This window comes from Scophthalmus maximus, chromosome 4 (assembly GCF_022379125.1).
Source record: "Scophthalmus maximus strain ysfricsl-2021 chromosome 4, ASM2237912v1, whole genome shotgun sequence".
NCBI lineage: Eukaryota > Metazoa > Chordata > Actinopteri > Pleuronectiformes > Scophthalmidae > Scophthalmus > Scophthalmus maximus.
In genome coordinates, this window is record NC_061518.1 from 14,796,770 (window position 1) to 14,818,573 (window position 21,804).

The 21,804-nt window shown below is 41.6% G+C and overlaps 2 protein-coding genes across 8 annotated transcripts; both read right to left on the reverse strand.

The window, feature by feature from the left end:
* Nucleotides 1-2,424: 2,424 nt before the first annotated feature.
* On the reverse strand, nucleotides 2,425-18,123 carry ppfibp2a (PPFIA binding protein 2a). Of its 7 annotated transcripts, XM_035629041.2 has the most exons (22): nucleotides 17,590-18,123; nucleotides 16,612-16,698; nucleotides 15,485-15,598; nucleotides 13,604-13,735; nucleotides 11,509-11,805; nucleotides 11,107-11,199; nucleotides 9,746-9,857; nucleotides 8,885-8,946; nucleotides 8,047-8,125; nucleotides 7,755-7,879; nucleotides 7,605-7,672; nucleotides 7,458-7,518; nucleotides 7,087-7,225; nucleotides 6,133-6,274; nucleotides 5,517-5,645; nucleotides 5,104-5,254; nucleotides 4,781-4,892; nucleotides 4,415-4,503; nucleotides 4,147-4,269; nucleotides 3,628-3,753; nucleotides 3,320-3,508; nucleotides 2,425-3,227 (listed from the first exon to the last, which is right to left on the reverse strand). In XM_035629041.2, the coding sequence occupies exons 1-22, from the start codon at nucleotides 17,635-17,637 to the stop codon at nucleotides 3,006-3,008; spliced, it is 2,700 nt and encodes an 899-aa protein (XP_035484934.1). In that variant the 5' UTR covers nucleotides 17,638-18,123; the 3' UTR covers nucleotides 2,425-3,005. The 7 variants fall into 7 exon arrangements, with proteins under 7 accessions (XP_035484934.1, XP_035484936.1, XP_035484942.1 ...); XM_035629043.2 differs by lacking the exon at nucleotides 15,485-15,598 and having other exon boundaries at nucleotides 17,590-18,122; XM_035629049.2 differs by lacking the exon at nucleotides 11,509-11,805 and having other exon boundaries at nucleotides 17,590-18,117.
* Nucleotides 18,124-18,477: 354 nt separating this feature from the next.
* Nucleotides 18,478-20,114, reverse strand: LOC124849346 (liprin-beta-2-like). The gene is made up of 2 exons (XM_047331671.1): nucleotides 19,961-20,114; nucleotides 18,478-19,019 (listed from the first exon to the last, which is right to left on the reverse strand). The coding sequence occupies exons 1-2, from the start codon at nucleotides 20,064-20,066 to the stop codon at nucleotides 18,652-18,654; spliced, it is 474 nt and encodes a 157-aa protein (XP_047187627.1). The 5' UTR covers nucleotides 20,067-20,114; the 3' UTR covers nucleotides 18,478-18,651.
* Nucleotides 20,115-21,804: the final 1,690 nt, after the last annotated feature.

A 21,804-nucleotide genomic window follows, 5' to 3' on the forward strand; every position in this document is an offset into this window, starting at 1 on the left:
TTGCTCTATACTCAGTATGAAGTCATATTGCAGGTGCTTTTACTTTTCACAATTTTATAATTTGTGTATGTCTAAAAAAAGGGATATTTATTTTGATTTTATTTGTAACCGATGGTCCATCATTCTACGGGCCAATGCACAAACTCAAAAACTCTCACTTGGAACCTCAATGGACTGAGCCCATGTTTAATTAATGGTGTAATATCCTCTCATGTCCTTTGTGCTGGCATGATACACATGTTTCAACCAGTGCGGTTAAAGTGTAATGACAAATCTTGCACTCTAGTCCAACAGGCCTCACTCATTTGTTGCCAAGCGCAAAGTCAGTGCCACCAAATCGTAAAATTAAGCCGACGTGACAAACGCAGAAAGCACATAAAAGGAAAATGTAATAATAATGCAAAATTAATGAAAGACAAATATTTCTATTCGAACCAATTTTAAATGGACTGAGTCGACTGTGAATGTTCAGTGCTCGTTGTCTTCATGACACATGACACATCCAAAGGCAACACTGACATCTGCTGGTTTTAAGTGAGGACTTTACAAAACTTTGCTTTGCTGCTATGTTTCTTAAACCTGTGAGCTGCCTTTTATCAAATGTACCTGATTTTTCTCAGTCATTGACAAAACACTAACTTGTATAGTAAAAATCACCCTCTTTGTAATCAAGACTTGCATTTACACATACGCAACATTTACTATCCCATTCCTCACCGCTGCATGCCTCGTCATTTAACATTGATCAATTGAGTAGTGTTGCACACTTATCAACAGGACTAATTTATTTATGAACCTGTCATTTGGAATCATTGATCAGGATGTTCTCCGTTAAGGAACTAATGATATGCAGGGGTAAAAGATTCCCTAATTATTGTGTTTGGTATAATTGAGGTTGTGTGCTTCTGCAGGAGGGTTCAGAGGGGAGCTGACTGCTGCCCCGTCTTCGACACTACCACACACGCCAGCAGAATCTGCTTCGATTCATTTGGACTGACATTGATGGAAACACCCCCCAACGCAGTGTCGTTTATTCAGGCATTGTTGCATTATACCACTCAATCTGAGATTAATGGAATATTTATACCATTGCCAGTCCTAACCCTAACCCTCAGGTGATGCTCACTTTCTTGCGCTTTTGGCCTCTGACTAAATAAATGCCCAGTTTTGTGAGACCCTTTTTAAAAATATATTTTTATATCTAAGTTTTCAAATATGGCTCATGTTGGCCTCAATTCTCAATTTTCATTCTAAAACAACGTTTTAATGCACCAGACCAATGTGCTGCTGGTTCTGTCCGCCTCTATCCACTGAGCACTGTTGGTTGAGCATGTTGTATTGGCAGTGTGTTTTGCTGTTGTTGCCTTAGTAATGTTGCAAAGTACAATAAACACTGGTTTTTAAGTTTGTTGTTTTTTCATACTTATACATACGAGTCATTTTTTTCTGTGAAAAGATGTCCCACCCTCTATTGTACTGGCCAATTCTAAATATTATTTCTGCCTATCACTGCATGGCACAGAGGAGGATGCTCCTGTGAAGTCCACAAAACACATTAAACCTACTTCAGAGGATAGACTGGATGTTTTATTATTTTATTTATTCAGAGTATAGCCCATTTAAATTTTGTGTAAAGATATTTTTGGTGTTGAATGGATATTTATTGTACAGACCACTAAATTATTCACAATGTTGGATTGAGGTGCGACTGTACGCAACTTTTCTTTGTCCCCTAAAACATCTGTGCACTGCCATGGTGCCATATCACCACTGCAATGCATTTTATTTGGTTTAACTTACACATGAAGAAGAATATTTCTTTTGATTATATAGACATTGAACATATTTTGTGATTTTGTCTTTGAAGATTTTCTTTTGAGATTGGCACAAATAATTGAAAACAGTTTAAATTGAATTATACTGTATAATCAAATCACAGAACATTCTTCTGAAGTCAACAACTCTCACTGGACGATGACATCTATAGTTGATAAATATAAATACATATAATTGATGAATACTTCATTAATACACAAACCACATCAAAACAGACTGCATCAGTTTATCAGCAGCTTTTCAGGATCTTCCACTTTAAAGAACCTTGGTTGGGGGACATACAAAACATCCTGCAAATTTTTTTTACACACCAGTATTGGGCAGTCCTCGGATCAACTCTCCTTTCAAATCCTAAGATGCATCCTCAGGTGGTGATGTCTGTCGCTATAACAAGATATACTCCATTAATGCTCATTATATTGATACATTTTTTTTAAATTTCAAAACTATGTCTGTTACTATTGTACTCTTTTATTCAAATGTAGTGTGCTGTATTATAATATCTAAAATGTAAAAATAATTAAGCAGCATACTGCTATTGAAGTTTTTATTTTTCCTCTAAAAAATACCGAGGCAAATGAGGCAAACTGTTGATCCGATATTTATTATATCACTGCATATTCACAATAATCTTATGAAACAAGTCAACTTCGGGGGTGGAGGTTCCCAAGGTTTAACAACAAGCCTTATTCGAAGGTGCAGAACAGTACTATTAATGTACCATCAAAAGGATTTAACTTTGTTTTTATTCTTTTGTCACTCAAAGAGATGAGAAACAGCAATGCTTGAAGTAACTGGCATCAAATATACATTGAAGTGATTCCAGATATTTAACAGGAAAAGGTAATCAATATCCTTGATCAACAGAAGTTTAGATACAAAATGGTCGGTGAAATGCATTGTTGAAAAGCAAAAGTATAAGCTTTGGAAGGAATGCAGAGAGCAGCTTTCATAAAACATATCACACAACGTCATCATTAATCAAAATTTCTGATTAAAAAAAACATTGCGAACAATAACCACACCGACTGAACACAGTATCTTTGCAGCCCATTCAGCAAAATCATCACGTCGATCCATCTCGGATCCGTTCCTGCATCAGAATTTCCACTGATTCACAAAAGTCACTGAGTGAGAGGGCAGTGTGGTGAGTCTATGTTATTTTAAAATTATTCTTTGGGGCCATTAGCATCAACCTTTATCCCGATCGGCTCCCGCCTCTCAGCTTGTCTGTCAAAGAGGGGGCTGAGGCCCCTGAGTGCGGCAGAGGGTAATCGGGAAACCCCATTCACTGTCAGCGCCCCGCTGTCTATTGGGCAGATGTAATCCGCAGAGTCATCAGGTTTTCTCTTCCTTAGGTGACTGAATTGGGTGAAGCCCAGCTTTCTTGGCTGAAAACACAAAGTTGAACCCGTTAATAATTCATTTAAATTTTCTGCCGTAACAACTACTGGACATTTTAACCTCTTTGATTTGTTCATACCTTCACTTTAGCAGTGGTAGTAAGGGGAACGTGGCCGGTCGCATTGCCATACTCCCGCTTCTCCTGCGTGGCCTGAGTCCCCACCAGGGCAGAGAAAGCAGTGGCGAGGTGGCGGCGGAGCAAAGTCTTCTGAGGAGGGATATTCAACAGCAGGGCCAAAGTTTCTGAGCTGAAACGCGGCTCCAGGATCTATGGAAGAGCGTGTCGGCAGCAAATGACAGCAACAAATTTAGGTCTCAATGGAAAGGTATGTCGAGCCAGCATACTTTGATAAAGTTGCACACGAGTTCAACATTTAGAGTACTTACAATCAGTCCACCATGAACACCGCTGCCCCGTAGATTAGGAGCGAACTCAGCTAGATCCACTGCTCTTAGCCACTCCATCACCCGGTGGTTAGACCACTGCACCACTTCTGAGGGACTGGGCTGCTTCTTTAGAAAGAAAGAAAAAAAAGACATTACACCCATTCCCAACTCATTCGTTCCAGTTTGACCACCCCCCTTCATTAATACACTAGAAGTGAATAGGATTAAGTTTTAACGACTTTGAAGGAAAAATGATCTTTTGTGAAATAAGTTAATTTTGCTCTGTTACCATCTTGTGGGCAACTAATGTAATTACAGCTGTTCACCATCTATGAGTCGTGTCAGTGCACAACTCATAAAAGTGTTTTTAATGAATGAGTATAACATGTAACCTTCTCTCAGAAGTGAGTGTTAACATTACAATTTACAGACAAAATGTAACACAACATGAACGCCAAAATACTCCCTGGCACAACCCACAGTATCAGCTTCCACCTACTCCTTTCAATCTTGGCTTACCTCTTCCCCCGGCCGTCGCCGAAGACAGTGGGGGTTGAACTTGTTGGCATGAAGCACATGAATGGCACATTTGATACTCAGATGATGAAGCTGGCTGGTGACCTTTAGAGTCAAGAGGTCATTCTGGGTGAACAGAAAAAGAATATCAGTGAACGTTGGCAGTTCATATCAGTGTTTTATGTTTTTGAATCATGTCATACACTGTATCTATTTCTGGCCTCCACACTAATAGAATATGTTATAGTACACGCAAGCAATGAAGTCTTACCACTGTGAGGTATTGAATCATTCGACCATCCACCCTGGCCTCATGGAACTGGTCTTTATACTGAGGCAAACCAATATCGTCCAACCAACCTATAAATAGGTAAAAAAAAATTATCAGAAATTCACTCACTGAACATTTGAATGCTGATAAAAGCTTCATCAGCTGTCAAAACACAATCCCTGTTAAGAAACAGTTCCTGGTTTTGAATGCGGATTATTTGGGCTTTTTTTTTTTTCAAATACATTTCCATCTCACATTCTCTCTTTGGTTTGGTGGTACTAGAAACCCCACTCTCCATTTGTAGATGTGACTTGAACTACAAGCTCATCATAAATTCAGAAATATTCCATGTAGATAAGCTCTTACGGGTGACCCAGATGTAGTCCAGCTCGGATGATTTCTCTATAACTTTGGTAGTGAATGCCTTCATAGCCAGCTGCAGCTTCTTCCTGTGTAGAGGGTTCTTCATACCCATCTCCTGAAGTCAGAAAGGACTGTCACAATAGCACTAAGACGATGGGGTACATATTAGGTGGGTTACCCACACACCATGCAATTTAATTTATCCTGATATACTTTGTATGTGAATCTGACATATAGTATTTGAATTCGTCAACAATTTGGATCTTAATTTTAGATTTTTTTTACTAGTTTTTAGTGACTTTAACTGTCCTAATTTATTCTCTGACCTTCTCAAAGTCCTGAGGTGAAGCAGACAGGAGTGTTTGTCCGTTTTCGACCCACTGTCTGGAGAGACTGACATACTGGCCCAGTCCATAGTCCTCCAGCCAGCCGCACACCTGCTCCTTGGTCCACTGGCTGAATGGAACATTCATATCACTGAAAGGAAAAAAGAAAATAGATTAGACGGTGGACTGTTTCATTTATTTATAATGTTAATATATTACGATATTCATGTATATAAAACATGTGTTATGCTATAAATAAGCCTCATAGCCTCTTTTCATTTACGAAATGGTGGAGGTTGGGATGAGATGAGAGAGCTAAACCAGACCATTTTAAAAATGGCAAATTATAAGGGTGACTTTGGTGATAAAGTGTCTTGGGGTACAAGGCCAGGCAGTGGCATGCAGAGCTTTACCGTGAAGAGTCATAAGATTCAGGGGTCCGGGTCAGTCTGGGTCCGGCTGTAGCTCGCAGCCCCCCTCTTCTAAACTGACCGGCATCGGGATCTGCTGCCTGGAGCCCCCCGGACTGGGTTCTTCGAAGTCTGTACGGACAAGAACAAACTCTATGGCACAACTTTACAGTGATTAAAAGAAAGATCTAAAAAAAAAAAAGATTAGTCCTTTAAAATTAAGTAAAAATAAGTGATACATAGAAAATAAAGATGATAATGGAGTTACTCATTACTCAAATCAATACATTTGAAAGAGTTTTTTAAAGAAATGTTGTGGCAGACTAAATATACTGGCAGAAGAATTGTTTATTACAATATATGTACATTTCCATACACAAAATACGTACACATAAAGGCCCAACTAATATATGCCACATGAACCCAGACAATACGTATTATTTACAAATACGTTTTAATAAATGTTAGACTGTATTTACCACATTTTATAAAATGTTGTATGTTATTATCAACAGCCAGTCACAGCTATTGTCTACTGGCTGTCGTTTTCTTCTTGCCCAAGTACTGATAATCTGTGTTGACATAATGTTGATGTATGAATCTCTTTTACCACACTCACTTTCCCCAGAGTCTCTTGATGCTCCTGTTGTTCTTCATATATTCTGGTGATCCCACGGCTCGTTGGCCGCCCTGAGTGTCTGCCCCACAATGAACTGGGGAACTATTGCTTGAATTGCTGTCGTCCGCTTTCTCCAGCTTTCCTGTTACAAAAAAAACAAAGCCAGTGTAATTCTACTGATCATGAATTTGATCGAAAGTATGAGTAAACAGTTAGGGGGACAATCTTGGATTTTGCAATTTTTTTAAAGATACATTTGATTTGTTAAAAAAGAAATATCATAATAATTTTGAGCAAATAATGCCTCACTGTAATCTTGCCAAATAGCATTTCAGTAGTGACAAATATATATTTTTTTGTCATTGTAAATGGCTGGATACACAATCTCAGCAAAAATCATCCCAAAACTAAACAGCACATTTACAGCTAAGTGGTGGACATGGTCTGACTTTTCATGGTGCTTTATTCAGGAGAAGGAGCATGGGTCACAGACCATTGAGTTTATGTGCCATGAAAAAGAAGCTGTTTAAGCAAAAATGTTCAAGGTATGATCTTTATGATAACGTCTGCAGTCAGTTTCTAGGCTCAACACCAGAACTTAGGTAGAGAAAAATCAGGGTGGGACTCAAGTTGAAACTGGCCAGTGAAGCTGGGGAAGGGTGGAGCTGGGATGAATGTGGTCAACCAGAGCAAGAGACAGGGTGTGTTCGGTGAGGGAGGCTAACCCATGACCCATCTGCTCTGTCAGGACACTCTACAATTAGCTGTGATCAAAGGTGTAATGGTCGCCGGAGCGGAGGAGAGTGGTTTGCTTCAAGTACGAATACTGCCTCTAGCTATCCCACGGAAGAAAAAAAGAAAGATCTGACCCTACATCTGGGATTATTACTGTGCACTATGTATCATAACATAAATAACACACCCTGAGTTAATCTATGTCTGGATGTACTGTACTTTGGCTGCAGTCTCCATCTTCGCTCCCATCTGGAGACCTTTGGCTCTGGATTTCACTGCTGCTGCCTCCGATCCCATTTTGCTCTGACAGAGAGGAATTCACAGGCATCGTTTGACTTCTGGTGCCACCCAGACCAATCTAGATAAACCACACATATATAAATAGAATACGAGAAACAAGAAAAAAAAACAAGTAATTAGCAGGAGTCACAAAATAACTGTAATAATATGTGCTATAGATGTCATACAGATTAGCAAATCTGTCACACAACCATGGCGTGGGACATCAACGGAGGCCTTTGGGGTTTATTGTAAACACTCACAGCTAAATGGCAAATGCACATCACATGTGTACGAGGATTAAATCATACCTGTTGTGAAGGTCCATTTGTTATGTCGTTCATACTGCTTGATAGAGTCTGTGGTTCGGCTCTGAGAATAGAAAAGCACACATGTCTCAGTAAAATCTAAATCAAAAGATACTGAAATCATCCACTGATGAAAAGCTACTTCACTACCTGAAATCACTTTCCTTCTGAACCGATGAAAGTGATGTGAGATGGGAGGAAGAGCTGCTTGTTGAAACCTGTAAGGGGTAAAAAAGGAAGGTTAGAAGGGGGGGGCAAACTATAACAAGTAGGAGACCGGTTCAAATTGTTTCTACCCACTTCAGACTTTACATCCTCGGATTTTGAACTGGCAGAGTCAGTATTCTTCAGCAGGCCCTGCTCTCCTTCCTCACTGCTGCACGAAGGAGTCCTCCCGTTTGGTGATGAACCAACAGCAGGTGGAGCTACAGTAACAAGGAGAAGCAATAGTTTTGCCTCAACTCAAGCGGCGGTACACATACGGTATCTGTTAGAGGAGCAAGTGCCGTGGCTTTCATCATGCTCAAATGTTGTTGCAAAGATAACCCAAATATTCTGAGGGGAAGGATAAAGGAGTGAATAAGCTGATTACCTTGTTTTGTGATGTGAGTGACCTCTCTGAATTGCCTGCACTGATTCAGGAGCAAGGTGAGCTCTTCAATGCGCCGGTCCTACAGAAACCAGAGCAGGGGAGGTTCAAGGTCAACGGAACGCAATTAAGACGTTTATCTTAAGGTCAGAAAGCACATGTGGAATATCTGCCGTCACTGAACGATATGCCTCACAAAAATCCCTCTTTCAACATAAGGCCTTTACATCAAAGTAGTGGATAGGGAGGGGATTGTCACAGGCCCGGCTGGAAATCTTAGTTGTGGTAATAATGTGGAGTGTGTGTGTGTGTGTGTGTGTGTGTGTGTGTGTGTGTGTGTGTGTTTTTTGAAGTGGCGCCCGTGCCTGGTTTTGCCATGGTTCTCTTAATGCAGCTCAGTCCAAAATTAGGCTTGGCAGATCCAGGCCCTACTTCAGTGTGGCTTTGCCTGAAATGGCTCGCCTTGGGGTGTGTGTGTGTGTGTGTGTGTGTGTGTGTGTGTGTGTGTGTGTGTGTGTCTCTCTCTCTTCACTTGCATGCCACATGTAGGGCTGCGTCTGTAAGTCTTTAAAGTCCAAGATTTTCTGGGAGGGAGAATACAAAAGCCCCTCTGTTCTAAAAATGGTGGGAGGGTGTCGCCTCAAAGAAATGACAACATCTAAAAACAGTTACCTTCTAACCTTCCAAACAGCAGTGATGATGGCACGTCTATATGCAGCACAGTGCACGTCAGTGAGGCCCTTTACAGTGTAGTAGCGGCATGCTGCTCTACGCTGCTAAACGCATACAGCTGTGCTGACCAAAGTGAAAGGATATGTTTTCCAGATTCCCGGTAACTTACCTTTTCATCGTTGGCAGCGAGCAGTGATTTCATTCCAATCTTAAGCCTCTGCAGTTCCTGATCTGTAAAGAGAAACCCCATCCTGATTATTAATAGGCAGCTGCCCCTGTCATGCCAAGTATAGACACATTCAACTGCATTTGAACATTTAGAAAAGAAGGAAAGGCATAAATACATGCCAACATATTTTATAACGATTGCCGTCTAAACCATGTAATCTAAGACTAAAACCTTGTTTATCCACCATTGCTAGCTTTCGCCAAGCCACCTCTTCTGTAACAATGTCAGACATACAGACAGCGTTGCTGGTGAGTGACGGTGAATATACTAAGCAAGAGCCCCAAAGAAGTGTTTATCTCCATCTTAGACAAAATTAAGAACAAACAAGAGATTATTATCATGCTTCCACGATTCCATTAAGACGATGAAGAAGAAGCCAGAGGGAAGAGAGATAATACAAGAAGTTTCAGAAACACGTTGGTGATTGTCAAATCTGCACCTAAGAGCAGAAGGAAAGAAAAGACAATAGAATAAAGAGATGTCCGGAGGAAAAAAAACAACAAAAGTAGACATGGCCTATGGGTCCAAAAGGATTTTCATTAAATACTGTTCAGGCTTACACTTGGCGTTTAGCCGCTTCCTGTAAATCTCCTCTGAGAGACAGAGACAGAGAGTCATGACGAGACAGTTTATTAAGGGCTGAGATGGAGTTTTTCCACTGCTGTTACTACAAGTTAATGAATTCAAATAGAAGTCATTAACTGTGTCACCCATCAGGCTGGGTAACTCTGAGAGAGCCAGACACTGAGAGGCTGTTGTTGGCAGGTGGGTGGAGGGCGGCAGGCCGAGGGCTTTGCTTACCTCTCTCCGAGCTCTCGGCGGATAGAGAGGGTCTGGTCAGCAGCTGAGTGTGCAAGCTCTCGATCTCAGTGTTCTTACTGAGCAGAAGCTGCTGAAGGCTGCTGATCTCCGCCTGTGGGTGCCACACAAAAATGAGGACTCTTAACAGAGAGGACACGCAGATCTTCACAAGGGCTCCCTATGTGCCAACACATCGGTTTAAACACGCACGGCTAAAAGCGCTTTCACATTCACGAAAAACAAGACATGCATGCATCTTCATTTAAATTGCCTGCATGACTTCACTTGAAACCCAAACTGTGTGAGATCCATCGTAAGCTATATGGTATAAAGTTACGGTTAAAAAAGATGGTATAAAGTTACGTTTAGGGTGAGCTATGTTTTGTCTGTGTGGAAGGAAACTGGAGGAAAAATACGCCTTTTGCCGCATTTATAGCGTCACACCCCAATTTCAATTCATCAATACATTCCCACTGGTTTGTCAGAGGGTAGAATAAGGTGAAAAGGTAGAATAAGATAAAAGCTCGATAAAACATGAGATAAAACAGACTCGCATTTAAAAGCATTGCATGTGGAGCCAATTACTTGTGTGCATTAAAATTCGAGACTGTGAATTACAATTTGAGATTGATTGATTCTTCATTGAAAGAATATTTTTCCAACATTCGGCTACCAACAACAACAAAAAACTAAGAATAACAACAAATATATTTATTTGAATTGTAGCATTTGTTTATTTAGATAGAATTTAGGTAGAAAGATACCAATCTCAAAACTAAATATAAAGAACTGCAGATGGTACCTTGGAGAACTACCAAAATGATAAAAAATCAATTCCCATTCCACCCTGAAGCCAATCACATTTTCTTTATCTAGGCAACACATACAGGAGATAGTTTGTTAAAAACAAATAACATAATACTACTATGTTATTTAATATGATCCAAATAGAATCTGTGTTTCTGAAGGGAAAGAGCAACAGAGACTGGGAAAGAGAAATTAAGAAATAATGGGAGTGCTAATGATTTTATCTGAAAAGAGGGGAAGCAACTGAAGGTTGTCTCAGAAGTGAATGCAGTGAGATCATGCCAAAGTATGAGCAGGAAGTTTAAAAAAGGACCAAGCCATTATTAACTTTATTTCTATCGTCCTTTAAAATAGCTCTCAGACTTCTTAAAAAAATCATACGAGGAGGTGTCCATGAATAAGAGAGTGTGCAAAAGAGAATGACTCACTTCGCTGGCTGGAACGTCAGATTGGACAGCAGTTAGGAAAGTCGAGTGGACAGTTAGCAGTGGAATTAGGGCACAACTGGGGTGTTTTAAAGTCTAGACACCATGAAAATCAGAACTTCATCTTACCTTTGTTGCCTTGAGTTTCCTCTCGTACTGTAACTTCTGATCCTCCAGGTGCTCCACCTTGTCCTTGAGAATCCGGAGCTCCTTCAGTAAGCCCTGAAACAGAACATGTACCTGTCAATTCACCGGCGAGCCTCGAGAAAAAAACAAAAAAAACCAAAATACATTGTCATTCCAACGGCATCAGGTGATGTTAGTTGGTGCAGGTCTGTACAGGTATTAGTTGTGTCACACACTGATGCATAACAGAAATATGATTAACTTTGACCGAGTTGCACGGTGACATGGAGCAGTGCTGGGGACATTTGGTGAATCTTCAATTTTAACCAAAGGATTACACACACCACAGTGAGACAACCCATGCTGCACACGTCATTAGAAGTCATGCAGGCAGGCTGCGCCTACACTTTCTTCTTCATAGTGGTACTGTTGCTCTGCATCTGAGCTAGCCTCCTCCGGGCTGTGTGTGTTCCCATCAGACCCGTCTGGAGCCTCCTCCAGTTTGTGCGTCGCCCCTGAGATGGTGTCACAGGACGGCCCGGGGTTGGAGCCCTTGCCCTCAGTGGGCTCAGTGCAGCACACCACAGAAGAGCTGCTGTCGGCCGGGACCTCCGAGGCCTTTTTCTCTTGGATCTTGCTATTGATTTCCTTCTGAAACCTACACATCTGCTCTTGCAGCTCACTAATGAAATTAACTACGGTCTGACAGATGCAAGAGGGGAGAAATAATCGAGAGAAATGATAAGAGAGCCGAAGGGAAATTTATATATCTGCTTTTTTTTTGTGTGTGAACACATTGTTGCAGAGATGACCTGTCAGGCCAGTTGTTCCTCGACCTCATGTCCTGACGATCTGACATTCTAAATTCTGAGAAAGAGTAGGTTTTGTGTTTAGCCTTAATACATCAATATAATAGTGAATCTGTATTTGCACAACAGATCCTTGGCTGCTCCCATATACAGACACCCATGGCCAGTTATGGGCCATTTGCTCTGGTAAACTGCAAGAGCGGTGGATGTACCATTGCCACCTTTTCGGGGTGATCCGTGCACATGCTCCTCCAGAAAAAGAGTAAACAACAGCCAAGTTATGCTCGGACTGTGGACAGAGGAAGTCTCACTTGGGGTCTGGTACAGCGGATGTGACAGATGATATGAAGTGCCCCCGTGGCTAAATTTAACTATGAGCTGACTGGCTCCACAGCAAGGAGGCTAGCGCATGTTGTGTGTTTGTGTGTGTGTGTGTGTGTGTGTGTGTGTGTGGACATGTTTGTGTAGTAGAGGCAACACGTGGGAGGCCAATAAAGAGTTGAAAGCAGATTTGTCCTATTCTCCTTAAGTCCGAGCAGCTGTTGTAGGGAAAGCTGGGTTCGTAAACATCATGAGAGCAGAAATGAGGGGGAAGTGCTGAAACGCTTCCATCTATCAAAATATACCTATGCCATTTCTTCCTTCTTACGAATCAAATTCCTATAAAAAAGAAAAATATTTAAATGAATAACCTGAATTCATTGCCTTTGCTGTGTGCAGTAAATGTCAATTGCTTTTGGAACTATGCCTTCAGTTAGGAAGAAAGCTTTATTCAGAATGACCCTTTCTCCCTTTACCCGCCACCAACAACAAAATTCTCTGGGCTAATGCCGACCCAGGCTGATATTTGGCCCACCATCCATCATGCCAGCTCCACTATGTCTGAACTCTCTCCACCTGAGGACACAAAGGCTCTTTGACCAGCAGTGTTTTGACAGTAACGACATACATTACAGTATCCTGTCTAGTAATAGCGCAGCTTTCCTTGCTTTCCCTTTCTCCAATTCACATGGTCGCTAAAAGCTCAGGATGTCCGCTGGTAACTCAACACATCAGTCTTGAGAGAAACAGTTGAATGATTCAGTTGAAACTGACAAAAAGATTTAAAACCCTCGGAGACTTTTTTTTTTTTCCTGCATACTGTGCCCAAGAACAGCAGAGCCAGGATTTTTGGTGAATGTTCCTCTACATCAATCCAGAAAGTGTTTATGGCCTTCCATAAAATCAGCAGCAAACTTCAAGGTTTGATCCATCAGAACACCAGGGCAGATTTTTGTGTTTACCCTCATCATTCCTGCAGAGTTAGCTTCAAATTTCCAAGGACTGAAGCATAACAGAGGTGTTCCTGATGTTTTTATCTAAACTAATTTTCCTTATTTAGAAGACCTCAGTGAAATAAACCATGAGGTCATTCGGCAACGAGCCTTCACACGAATAAGGTTGCTGAACGGGAATGTGCAGTTTAATTGCAAAATTATACTGAGGGGGAAATTATCGATAGCTCAAATTTAGGAAAAAGTAAATCAATCCAACTTCTAAAACTTGAAAAAGGCTACATTGTTTTTGATTTATACACATTTGAATACATTACTGACAAACAAAACAACCTTATCTACAAACTGTACATAAAACCTTTATTGCCCACAAGGATTTGCCATATTCGGCCCTGTAAAAAATAAAAAAAGTCCTACCTCAGCTTTGTGCTGCCTTTCAGCCCCATGGCTCTGTTTTCCCTCCATGTCTGCCAGCTTCAGTTTAAGGTAGGACACCTCCCCCATAAGACTCAGCTTCTGGCTCTCCAGTGACGTCCTATGCAGGAGCTCCTGTCATCAACAACAACATGCAGCGGGAGCATGAAGCAACACAAACTGACATACAGGTAAATACAAACATGCATTATCCCTTCAGTGTTACTCGCTGCTCAGTACTTACTGAACAAAGGCAACATTAGGCATGAGGCAGGGCAAGCCACCGGTTCTGCAATGACAGTCCCCTCAGACAAACCCTCTGCTTTCAGACGCTGTTTGAGTGGCTAAATATACACAACCCATGACCACTATTTATAATGCCTATTTCATAGCTCACTCAAAGTACACAGCAGAGCGGGGTGGGGGAGTGGGAGAGGTACCAAAAGCATGCAAAACATTCATAGAAAGAACATTAAAATAACTATGACAGGTGCATTTTCCTGTCCGGCTGCAAACCTTTTGCCCGGTGCTGAGAACGACGATGGGCCTGCAGTGCAGCTCTGCGACTCTCGCTCTTCTCGGCTGTCAGCCTTGAGAGTTATAAGCGTGGCTACACAGGCAGACGTATTACTAATTTGGTTGATGTCGAGCAGGTGCTAAATCACTTAAAGTCCAGAAATGAGCATCGGAGGAAGGCAAACAGTGCATTTGGAAAGGTCCGTTTTAAACTCTGGCTTGGAAAAAATATCTGGGCTTCTCCCAGTCTGCACATGGAAAATATTAGAGCTTTGTCACCAGGAAGAGATTTACGGCTCAGGTCCAAAGCCTCATAATGACCACGTCTCCAAGAAACCAGCCGTGCCTGCCCTTTGATACACTGCACACATAAAGCATTGCACATAGAAATAGACACTGCGCATTAAGTTCACAGCTCATCAGATAGCTAAAAGACATATTCCTGGCACTATTTATTTTTTTCACAAATAGCTGAAACAGTCTACTCTGACTGAAAATATCACCGGAGCAGCATTTTGAGAATGAGAGAAATTTATTCTGTGTAATACCTGGTTCATCTTACTCAAGGAAGTGTATTTCCCCTCATGGATGCAATGGTTTCAAGTGTCTTGTAGTTTCAGTAGATTAAAGTTTCATGCATCCTTTCGATCTAGGGTCCTTCAGACTGTTCAGTCTCTGTTGTAGATCTGAAGTCAAACGCAAACAACTGAGAGTTGTAGACATACACTTCTAACTTTTCATTAAAAGGAGCACCACCCCTATTCTTTCTCCCTCCCATCTCTCCACCTTTTTCAGTTGTTCCTCCCTTTCTCATTTTTCCCTTTCGCCTTCCCCCTGTCGTCTCTCTCTCTCTCTCTCTCTCTCTCTCTCTCTGTGTGTGTGTGTGTGAGTAAGAGAGAGAGCATGCATTGACTCATTGGTTACAGGTTGGGGGTGTGGCTAACGTTGTCGTAATCACCTGCCCAGACGGACCAGTCTCGCCCTGCATAAACCAGGCGTACACTCTGAGACACTGTCCCGGGATGTGTCTGAGCATCTTAAATATTTTGGTTGTCAAGGTAATGTGCAGCCAAACACACCAGAATCTCAGCAAGGAATTTCTTCCCAGGAAGCAGAAGTCCTCCCAAGTTACATACTGCAGCTTATGAGAAAAGACTGCGTCTTAGGAACAGACACATTTAGAAGATAAATGGCCTGTCACATCTCATTAACTGGAAGAACTGTATCGATATTAAAGCCATGGACGTCTTGTGGTAAAAAGTCAGAGTTTCCTGACTTTGGTCCAGTAAAACATCAGGCATCTGGTACTGAGAAAGTCCAATTTCAGATGTTTTGACTCAAGTAACGAAGGTCAGTTAAGCTGCGTACCTGCTGTAGCATCTCCTCTGTGGAGTTGAGTTTGTGCTGATGCGCCACCAGAGAACTCTCTAGATCGCTGATCTTCGATCCCTGAGCTTCCACCTGGTCTGTCAGCACACTCACCTGTTTGTACAATATGTGTGTGTGGGGACAGTGATGGTAGAGATGAGAAGCCTTTTCCAACTTGAACCATAAACCTGTTTCATCATCAGTTTAACACTTTTTTCACAGAATTGCTGCAGAGCTAAGAGTTTCTCACAGAACACATTTATCAATATCCTCTATTTACATTCAATTGCTGCTACTCGTTTTTGTAGAAAGTTCGACATCTGCAGATCAAACATTTCCTCTGAGAAGGAATGAATGGCCCTCTGTGCCTCTTCCAGTGCTTGCAGCACCTAACCGGCTCCAGCAATGTCCGCAGAATGCCTGGTAACTGTAAATCTATAGAGAAACTATTAAGGCCACAGAAGAACTAATCACATGCTAAATGCCAGGTCCCGCCAGCCAACTGGAGTGGATTTTCCAAAGGAATGTTTTATCTGAGGCCAAGAGAACAGACGGGGCACCTGCTCTCTCCCACACCTACACGCCACAGCGAATGCAAGCCTCAACCTGTCTGAGATAGGCACTTGTTCAGCAGTCCTGAGGGCTACACACACACTCACACACCTACGAACGTTTAGACACAGACAAACACTTCACACAGAACAAGACATTTGATTGTTGAAACAGCACCAAAGCCAGTTTATAACCGTTGCTTCACACACGCGGTGGGAAAGAGGCGGGTGATGACACAACATTTACAACACAATACTCTGATCTACCTTTGCCCTTTCACCTTCCTTTCCCCGGCTCTTTCCTTTTACTGGAATGTGATATGGGCCCTGTTTACAATCAGTTCCCACAAGCAGCTCGGTGTCATGTGTCCACTTTTATTTGAGCAGGCTCATGTTCAATTGGAATTGATTTGCGTTTATAAATGGATGTCCGGGCATGGTCTGGGCTGCAACAACCTTTGTGAAGGTCACATAAATCTTGTACAAATAGAGACAGACAGAGATAATCACGTTTTGTATTTAACAAGATGCACCCCAACAAGAGATAAGCATCTCCAGAGGTGAGGCTCTTCTTACCTGCAGAATTAGTGACTCTTTGTCTCCCTCCAGACGCGTTAACCGTTCCTGGTAGGACTCACCGCTGCCGTTTGAATGAAGGTTTACCTTCAGAGTGGTCAGAATGGTCAGAAGGTCAGCTATTAAGTCCAGTAAGTACACCATTAATATTTAATTTACCCAGTGGGTCGAATTTGTTTTTCTCTTCAGTAAGGCTCTACAGTAGCCTCGGACGGACACACACACACACACACACACACACAAGTCTCTCGGTCTCAAACTTCCATTTGTGACAGTCTCTAAGGAATTTAAAGGTCTAAATCCAGCATTAAAAGTTGTGTACAACATTTCATGCCGGCTGATTAGTGGAAAAAGAATGTTGGGTGACGTCTGAGCCCAGGGTTGCCTGCGTAGTCCGGGATATTTCAGAGCAGTCCGTGTGCAACGGGAGGTAAAGTGCAACCAAATGAGCTCAAATTTCTCTGAAATCCAGGCTTTCAACCACAATCATGGAAAGATTATGTGGCCCAGCGTCCGTCATCCCGAGCCAGCCAGCTCAAGTGGTTTGTAATAATTTCAAAATACCGTTTGACCTTTAATAGACTCTTTGCGATATATTTAAAAACATTTTCATATTGTAGCCATTGCAAATGTTATTATTGCAACTTCTTTCCCCCAATCAATAACATTTGTCTCCAATCCATTTGATTTTTTTAAAAATTATTTGGCAATAGTCTTTGCTTAGTTGAACAAGTCACCTAGTTATTGCTAGAGCTACTCCTTTTCCTACATTAACTTTTCAGTCCACCACGGCCTGCATATGTGTTACATATTCTGCAGCACGCCTCAAACAAAACACCACTTCCTCCCAAATTAGCTGCCATGGCAACTGTAATTACGTCGTAAGAGCAACAACACTGCAGGAGCAAAGATCTTGTGTGCAGCGGTGGTGCAGTGTGAAGGTATGAGGAGTGTACATGCAAGTGCAGAGCGTCTTACCTTTCTGAGCCAGGCAAAATGTTTGTAGAAATCAATATCATACTCCATTCTGCAGTCCCATTGTACTGTTGGTCTAACTCTTGATGTTGAATTGTCACCGTGCCTTATGGCTTGTGCAGTAAAGCCCCAAGGAGGATGATCGGAGACCAAAATCCACAATAAGACCAACCAATGTCTCTTAACTGTGTATATCCCTGAATCCAAATCTCTGCTGCTTCTACACACCCACCATGTTGCAGTGGAGAGCGTGCAGAGAGGACCTCGGTCCGTGTGGTTTAGAGTCTGGGCCGCCTGAGACTTTTTAGAGCTGAGCCGAATAACTCAAACTATGCCAATTGGCTGTACTCCCTTTCTTTCTTCTCTTCACTTTTTTCTACCTCCTTCTAACTCCCCCTTTTTTCCGTCTCCCACTTTCTCTCTAAAGCCCACTCAAACAGCTGCAGTATTTACCACAACTCTGCATTTATTTATGTTCTGCACCTCATGATCGTTCACCTTCTTTTCTGCCCTCCTTCTTTCTCCTGTGTCCTTTCTCTGTGTGTCTCTGGTCTGTTCTCTTGCTCTGTCTGAAGTACCTCTCAGTCAGCCTGATTTTGTGGGGCTTCCTAAAGGGGCACGGGGGAGAGGAAACTTTCTGCAGCACATGCTTGTCAGATGTGGCGAAGAGCAATATGCCAGTAAAGACGATGCAGAATGGGAGGAGGAAGTAGTGGAGGAGATTGGGGGGAGGGGGTGATGGGGGTTTGGCGTGAGTGTAGAGCTTACAATACATAACTTAATTAGAGGTAGAGTAAAAGAGGGTTAAAACTGTCTGTGTGTAACCTGGACAAGACGGTTGTACAAAAAAGAGGACATTGGCAATAAGAATGAAGTAAATAAGGGAGAGCAGGAAAGTAAAAAAAAAAAGGAGGGGAGTGCAACTGCATGTGCTTTGAACAGAAGCTCTGGATCTCATTACTGGTGCAGATTGCAACAGATCCAGCTTCCAGCTCGCTACGTCTTAGCAGACAGGAAAAAGCCCTCCAGATGTTGATGACCAGGATCAAAGCCTGCATCATGCCACTAATAAAAACCTGTGGACTCTGCAGCAGACTGTAGCAAACAGAGCCCTTTCTCCTTTATTGGATTTTGGATATTTCCAATATCATATGGAGAGTCAAGTGCGAGTGAAGTGCTCACCTCGTCCCTCTCCAGCCATTTGAGTATAACGTTTGCCGTGTCACGAGGGACCTGTTTCCTGAGAGAAACCTGTTCTTCCTTACTCCACTTGCCCTCCAGCACTGCCCTGAGGGCCTCAGTCAGCTGAAGAGTCTTGAGGGCGGGGTCCACCACGGGTGAGGGGAGGGTTTGCTGTTGGGAACACTCAAAGGACTGGTTATCCTGACCCCCTAAATGCATGGGAGAGCTGAACAGCCCTTCGCCGATTTTGCCTGGAAGAAAGAACAACAAGAAATCCAAAGTACTACAAAACAGAAACAGAAGTAACTAGTGGCTTGTTACTCTGGCATCCTAACTACTTGGGCATCAGTACTGAGAATACAGCTGACTATGAGGTGACTGGCAGGCAGCAAAATAATAGGAGTAGTTCCTGAAATGACCTCATGAGGGCACTGTAGTAGTCCAGTGAGGCTTGCCAGAGGGAAATACCATCAAATGCCTCGGTTCTGAACACTGTAGCTTCAGAAATCCACAAATTAGAGGCTCAAATTGAATGTTACTATAATCAACATGTCAAGTTGTGGAAAAGATGTTTTCTTAAATGCAATATGAAGTTAAATAAAAAGGTTCTGTAATGCAGGCAGGACACAATCTGGACAAATTCATATTTTGTAATGTAAATCATATGTAATTTCACTTACACTGTGTGATTGTTAGCTGTTATCTGTGGTTAGTTGCTCAGTTAAGATGTTTGATGTTTGAACTGTCCCCTCCTTAAATAGAACGTACTCTTCTGACCCTGTGCAAAAACCCTAAAGTGGCTTTGACACACACCACCGACTAAAATGTATCACCTCGGCTAGAAAACAGTAGGGAAGACACTGGGAAATAACTTTGAGGCTCGGCAGCTGTGGACTGTAGGAGATGTTAATGCAACGAGAAGCTTTAAAATAACGGAAATGCAAATTGAGTCGGTACATCATTTCAAAGTACTCAACATATCAAAAACCTTTTTACTTCTACTTTAGTAAAATCCCTCCAACCGCGCGCCATGTGTCTGTGTGTGTGTGTGTGTGTGTGTGTGTGTGTGTGTGTGTGTGTGTGTGTGAATATCCCATGGTGAATTCATGTAGGTTGTGCTGGTTTTATGGGGGCCTGCAATTACAAAGTGGGCAGGCTATTGAAGTTCTGATAATGAAACAGAAACTCTTACCAGCAATGATGTCGTCCATTTGCTCCAAGGCAGCCTCCAACATGTGGCTGGCATTTGACGCCATAGCAACGCACCAAGTTGTAAAGCAGCACCAGTAGGTCCTCATTCGCTGGTATTAGACATAGTGAGAGCCAGCGGGATGAGAGGGAGAGATGTTCAACAGAAAGTGTCACAGACTACTCCCTTTCCTTGTCACACTTAGATCCTTTTACAGCAGAGCTGCAACAGCCGTCCTGACATCTGCATGGCTTCGAAGTAAATATCCTCCTGAACGTGGCTTCTGGGTTTAAACTCTCCTCTCATTTTGTGGCCAGAGCCTTACCCATTGTCAGTGCTGCTATACTTATGAGGTCAAAGCTCATATTTAGAACAGTTTGTTTCTTTGTTTGCTTAAATTTCAACTGATATTTTTCCCCTTCTACTTTTGAGAATTGTTTTTTTAATTGGCTGGAGTAAAAAAAACAACACAGTTATACTTTGACACAGATGGAGTAAAAAACAACATTTTATTGTAGCCACAGAGGTCACATCAGTACATTGCGCCATGGTAACCAAATGTTGATTGATGTTGATGAGAGCCAACACACTACATAATGATAAGCAATGCACAACAAAGATGGAAAAAGCAGAACCCGACTGAGCAGCTTCTCCCTCCAGAGTTAGGAGTTTGGTACCATTTTATTTCTTGATTTGATAGTAGGATCAGTATTTTAACTTGCATAATATAAAAACAACCCTGACACATAGCAGGAACTCAGGGTATATTCACATTTAGTATCCTACAATGTTTTATTATTCGTCCACAGCAAATTAAAACAATGTTTCCCTTGTCAACAAGACATGGCATGATGATAGATTTTGATTTAAAGCCCCTTCGTTGTAATAACTAACTAACATCTATAGAGAAGTTGTGTTATAACTCTAAGAGCCCTAACGCATAATTCATCTACAGTATGTACATGTCTACCTAATTGAATGTGAGCCCTAAAAAAATTAAAACAGAGAGATACAGCTGATTAACTATCCATTTTCTTTATTAGTTTGTTTGTTTAAAAAACAGTTATTACTTCTTGCATCTGTTCATCCATTCTCTTTTCTAATGTACACACTGATTTTACTGAGTTAGCACCGATTATTTACCTTGCATTTTATATTTTTATTACCTTTTCATTTCATCATTTATTATGTTATATACAGTATGACCAACAGGGTGCATCGCTAGTCAAGAAAAAACTATCATATCTTCATGCAGTTACTTCACTGCAAAATAAAAATAATTAAACATCTGTGCGCTACTAAAACAATTTAAAATAGGATTTGGGAAATGGAAGGGTCCAGTATGTTTATAAATGTTAAATGTTAAGTCCAACATTTGTTGTTGATGTTAGGGCTTGTATTTCAAACTGGGGAAAATGCAAAGATAAAAAAGTACATATTTGCAAATGCTGCAGAAAGCCTGCAAAAAATATTGGGAGGATCGAAATTCTATTCTAATTTCACAATTATATCAGGGGATGAACATGTATTGAAATAAAGAACACCTGCTCTTGCTCCTGCACTGTTTTTTCAAACATAATATGAAAAGTACATGTTGCATTAATTTTTAAATGTTTTTTTGTTTATTGATCACCTAGAATATCAATCTGTCTTGCTGGTTTTTAACTTAGCACCTTGAGGAAGTACACCAAACTGCTGCTTTATTTTTAATCTTTAAATGTGAGAAGGTCAGAGCCCCCATTATGGTTTGCAAACCTGAACAGACCCCGGTCACTTCCCTGAATAAAGGGTGTATCCCTATCCAAATCTGAAAAAGGACAGCAATAAAGGAGAATGAAAACTTAAAA

Bases quoted from the DNA above. Each gene is read 5' to 3' on its own strand.
- ppfibp2a (XM_035629041.2), bottom strand. From the start codon at position 17,637: ATGGAGTATGATATTGATTTCTACAAACATTTTGCCTGGCTCAGAAAG. The intron at 3,754-4,146 runs GTAAGCCAAGAT...TTCTTTCTAAAG, and splicing joins GGCGACGGCCGGGGGAAGAG to AAGCAGCCCAGTCCCTCAGA. The intron at 3,509-3,627 runs GTAAGTACTCTA...GCTCTTCCATAG, and splicing joins GTGTTCATGGTGGACTGATT to ATCCTGGAGCCGCGTTTCAG.
- LOC124849346 (XM_047331671.1), bottom strand. From the start codon at position 20,066: ATGAGGACCTACTGGTGCTGCTTTACAACTTGGTGCGTTGCTATGGCG. The intron at 19,020-19,960 runs GTAAGAGTTTCT...TCTTTCTTCCAG, and splicing joins AATGGACGACATCATTGCTG to GCAAAATCGGCGAAGGGCTG.